At 39.6% G+C, this 5,245-nt stretch overlaps 1 protein-coding gene across 2 annotated transcripts in view; it reads right to left on the reverse strand.

Annotated features, from left to right (window-relative positions):
* The window catches only part of KLHL12 (kelch like family member 12), a 39,069-nt gene that overhangs the window by 26,458 nt on the left and 7,366 nt on the right, over positions 1 to 5,245 (reverse strand). For both annotated transcript variants that reach the window (XM_017525326.2, XM_017525325.2), the window contains exons 3-4: positions 4,328 to 4,481; positions 2,722 to 2,939 (exon numbers count right to left, since the gene is read on the reverse strand). In XM_017525326.2, coding sequence (XP_017380815.1) covers positions 2,722 to 2,939; positions 4,328 to 4,481 — 372 coding nt within the window. The remainder of the gene's footprint in view (positions 1 to 2,721; positions 2,940 to 4,327; positions 4,482 to 5,245) is intronic.

The raw sequence follows: 5,245 nt of genomic DNA on the forward strand, positions 1-5,245 counted from the left end.
AAAAAAAAAAAAAAAAGAAAGAAAAAAGGCAAAGGGCAGTCCTGGCACACACTTAAACTATACATAAGAGTTCTCAAGCTTTTTTCCATTTCAGCTTCTAAATAAGGTTAGTTGTTTGTTCTCTCTGCTCCATCCAGTTTTATTCCAAAGCCTGTATAGTTACAAAACAAATGCCTTCTGTGACTGTTTCCTGATCTGGACAATTAGAAACAAACTGAAAACATGGCCAGCTCATAGGTGAGTGATTAAGAGAATGACTCTGGAGCCAGAGTACTTGAATCTGAATCCTGGCTCTACCATTTACTAGTTGTGGCTCTACCACTTACTAGTTGTGGTATGAAGGTTAAACTCCAATCTTCACTTTCCTCCTATGAAAAATGAAGATGTGATAATTAAATAAGATAAAAATACCAAGCACGGTGCCATAACAGAAGCTCCAGTGGACAGGGATTTTTTGTTTGTTTTGTTCATAATTTGATCTCCAGCACCTGGAACTGTTCTGAGCACAGTTAGTGTTCAACAGGTATTCAGTAAGTGAACCAACAGTAAATGCTCAGTAAGTATTATCTATTATGTATATGTAGTGAACTTTAAATCTGTAGTGGTCATTCTATTCACTGTATTTTCCAATATGTGGACAAATCAAGAAAAATCAAGATATTCTAGTGAACTGCCAGTTTCCAAGTCCGATGAATACATCTTTTGGCTACGCCTGCCATTTCAGCACAAGGAGACAATGTCCCACACTAAGAGGATGAGAACTAAGACTTTAGCAAATTCTTGTCTCAACAGCATTTGCAATAGCAGCTTCTCTGGGCTGATACAGAGCAGCACGTCAGACTGGAAAATAATTCCTCTACAGTTGGAACCAATGTCACCAATAACAGTCACTAGGGAAAGGTGTAAAGAAACACTTGGCTAAAATTTGATATGAAATATACGTAAGGTCAGGAGCAGTGGCTCACGCCTGTAATCCCAGCACTTTGGGAGGCCGAGGTGGGTGGATCACTTGAGGTCAGGAGTTCCAGACCAGCTGGCCACAATTGTGAAACTCTGTCTCTACTAAAAATACAAATATTAGCTGGCATAGTGGTGCATGCCTGTAGTCCCAGCTACTTGGGAGGCTGAGGCAGGAGAAGAGCTTGAACCCACAAGGCGAAGGTTACAGCGAGCTGAGATCACGCCACTGCATTCCAGCCTGGAAGGAGTATACTTAAGATCTGTTATTCTATTACACACATATCCTAGTTTTAACAAAATAAATTAGGAGGGAGTAATCATTTAGTTTACGGAAGTATATTTTAGGCTTTCTTTAAATGGTATTGCCTGAGGCTAGTATTGCTTGAGCCTAGGAGTTTGAGACCAGCCTGGGAAATATAGTGAGACCCCATCTTAACAACAAATGTTAAAAATTAGTGGTGGTGTGCAGTTCCAGCTACACAGGATGAAGTGGGAGAGTTGGTTGAGCTCAAACAGGCTGCAGTGAGCCATAATTGCACCACTGCGCTCTAGCCCGGGTGACAGAGCGAGACCATCGCAAAAACAAACAAAAAAAAATTAAAGAATTGGGCCACTGGAGATCAATACTACAGGCTTCAAAGACATCTAATAACTATATTGGACTTCTCACTCCAATTCTTACCCTAACTATAGATCTATAAGCAATAAAACTCTGCTACTGGTACTCTGATTTAGAATTGATTTAAGATTCTTCTGTATAGGTTAAGTCACTGAATGCCTGCCTGGTACAGGTAGTAACCCACTGGTAGGTGAAGTATTATTCCTTTTTCTTCCCCGACAAGAGACAGGCTCTTGCTCTGCTGACCATGCTAGAGTGCCGTGGTGTGAACATGGCTCACTTCCTGGGCTCAAGAGATCCTCCCACCTCAGCCTTCCAAGTAGCTGGGACCACAGGTGCTCACCACCATGCCAGGCTAATTTTATTTTTTTGTAAAGACAGGGTTTTGCCATGTTGCCCAGGCTGGTCTCAAACTCCTGGGCTCATGCAGGTCTCCTGCCTCAGCCTCCCAAAGTACTGGGATTACAGGCATAAGCCACTGCACCTGGCCTACTATTCCTTTAACACCTAGTTTACGTGTCCCTCCTTCCATCCCCTGCACCCCCAAAAGAAAGTTTTTATTTGGCTACTGCTTATGTAGATCCTCACTTCTAAACTTTTATCTCTTCATTTTTGATCCACTACTGGGTTTATTCTTCTTTCTTCTATGTAATGTCCTTACTTTGTATAGGCTCATTACTCTCATTATCCTCTCAACTTTTTTTTTTTTTTTTTGGTCTATATCCCTGTCTCTACTAGCATATTGTGAATTTTCTGAAAGCAAGAGCTATATTTACCCACTTGGGGATCTGTAGCACCTGGCATAGTATTGCTGCATAGTAGATATTGTCAATAAGTGTTTGTGAAATGAGTGAATGCATAATAAAGACGTGTTCTACAGATATCTACTTTACTTCCAATTTCTGCTTATTCTATACTCTGTTTAATAGTGATTCTTACCCATTGGGATCATACAACTGAAGAAAGTGGCAAACTCCCTCTCCATAAAAATACAAATAAATTTGGTACAGGAGGGGTTAATGAAATCTTTGAGCCAATATGGATACTAGATTATGAAGCCCTGATAAGTAACTGCATCCTACTTTGCCAGTTTTGTAATTGCCCAATCTTGAAAAAACCATAACACCAAGACAAATCTGTACCTGAATTTCATCACACTTGATTAGCTTTTCCACTTCTCCTTGACTCAGAAGAATGAATTCTTCATGCTGTACCACTTCAGGAAAATGCTTCTGGCTAAAAACCTCAGCTGCTTGCATCAGGTCAACACAGTTGTGGGTTTCAGCAAAATCCCTAATACCCAGGCAATTAGAAGGGTCCAACTGACTTTCTAAGAACTCGCAGCAGGCTTGTTTCACACCTAGGATAGACACAGGCAGCAAACACTTTAGAATAGTTGGACAGGTGTGATCTAGTCTATATTCTTATATGTTGACATCTTCTCTACATGTTATCAGATGAATCCTAAGAAACAGATTAGAATTCTATGCTTAAGGAACTTAAACTCTATTTCTGGCTTATGTGCTGTGTCACTTTCAGCAAGACCTTTACGTCTCTCTCTGCTTATTCTTTAAAATCAGTATTGCAAGATGAATCGCATCCAGAGACACTGGCACAGTTCAACAAAAATGCCTATAAAACTCTTGGGAATCAAACGATAAAACCAATTACTAATTCAGCATAATGTACCTATCTTCTACTCTACACAAAAACCTACTAAAAGACTCCAGTGAAAGAAAAGCAGAAGACAATAATAACAAATCTCATATTTACCTAATTGAAAAGTGCAGAGTATTTTAATTTTATAGCTATGCACTAATACAAAAGCTTCACACTATTTAAATCATGTATTAAAAACGAAAAATGTGTCAATTATTTATATATAAAAACTGAGAACAATGACAACATAACTGAATGTTAAAAAAGAAAAACTGGGGACCTGGAATGCCAGCTCGTGCCTATAAATCCAGCACTCTGGGAGGCAAGGTGGGAGGACCACTTAAGCCCATGAGCTTGAGACCAGCCTGAGCAACATAGAGAGAACTCATCTCCACAACTTTTTTTTTAATTAGCTGGGTGTGGTGACATGCACCTGTGGTCCCAGCTACTCAGGAGGCTGAGGTGGTAGAATTGCTTGAGCCCAAGAATTCAAGGCTATAGTGAGCTGTGATTGCACCACTGCGCTCTAATCTGGGTGACAGGGCGAGACTCTATTGCAAAAACAAAACAAAAAACCCAAAAAACCTGGGAATTGTAAGGGAAAACAAACCATCTGTAATCCTGTGAAAACTATAATTTTTTGTGCATCAATTTAATTCAAACATTTAAAGATACAAAAGGGTTTACCATGAGAAGTCCCACTAGCCTCCTTATCAAACTGGCTACTTAATGGCCAGGTAAATAAAGAGTATCCCTGTAAGCTATGTATAGTATCAGTTTTTTTATACTTTCTTACAGATGTGTTATATACATGCATGTAAGAAAATACATAACTACTTCTTCCATTTTTTTTTTTTTTAAACAGAAAAGGTGCAAGTGCTCTCTTTTATAGAGCCAAATATGCATATCAGGAGAAGTTCCTTTATAGTGCTATTGACATCTGATTTTTTACTGCTTAATGAGACAAAGGGATAGCCAGTAAATGTGAGCATCCACAGTCTGTCTCCAAAATGGTCATGATTAAGTTTGCACTACTAATTTTCAACCTTTCCAGGGCTATTTTCACATAGCAAGTTTTAACGTCTGTACCTTTCAACTGAAGCAGACAGGCTGCAGGGAGTAGTTCTTGTACATTCTCCACCGTCACATGTACTGTTTCTGTGTATACAAAGTCCAATAAAATTTCCATAGTAGAGGCAGTCAAACCTTGGATGTCAACATAAGGCTTGCCCTTCTCTGAAAGCTGAAAATTCAAAAGGTATAAAAGAATGATGGTTATAATTCCACAAGATAAAGGCACAATCTCATATCTAAGAGCTTAGAGATGTTAATAATATTAATTGAACATATATCTAAAAATTATGGGCCAGGTGTGGTGGCTCACACCTGTAATCCTAGGACTTTGGGAGGCCTAGGCAGGCAGATGACTTGAGGTGAGGAATTCAAGACCAGCCTGGACAACATGGTGAAACCCCGACTCCACTAGAAATACAAAAATGAGTTGTGCATGGTGGTACATGCCTATAGTCCCAGCTACTCAGAAGGCTGAGGCAGGAGAATTGCTTGCTTCAACCTGGGAGGTGGAGGCTGCAGTGAGCCCGGATTGTGCCACTGAACTCCAGCCTGGGCACCAGTGAGAGACTCTTTCAAAAAAATTAAAAAATTAAAAAAATAAAAATTATGGTCTGTTTTGCTGGATTTGAATAAAGCAAATATGTCACATGTCTGTAGCTTTCCAAATGAAATAGGTAGTTATCTATACCCTAGGAGTAAATAATATGTGACAACTTCCTGGAATAGCAATGTTGCCAGTGAATAACTTTAAAAATCAATTTCATATTAAAATACAGGTGTAGGCCAGGCATGGTGGCTCACGCCTGTAATCCTAGCACTTTGGGAGGCCAAGATGGGCGGATCATGAGGTCTGAAGTTCAAGACTAGTCTGGCCAATATAGTAAAACCCCGTCTCTACTAAAAATACCAAAAATTAGTTGTGTGTGGTGGTGT

The sequence above is a fragment of the Cebus imitator genome, unplaced genomic scaffold, assembly GCF_001604975.1.
Source record: "Cebus imitator isolate Cc_AM_T3 unplaced genomic scaffold, Cebus_imitator-1.0 Scaffold38, whole genome shotgun sequence".
In the NCBI taxonomy this organism is placed as follows: Eukaryota; Metazoa; Chordata; class Mammalia; order Primates; family Cebidae; genus Cebus; species Cebus imitator.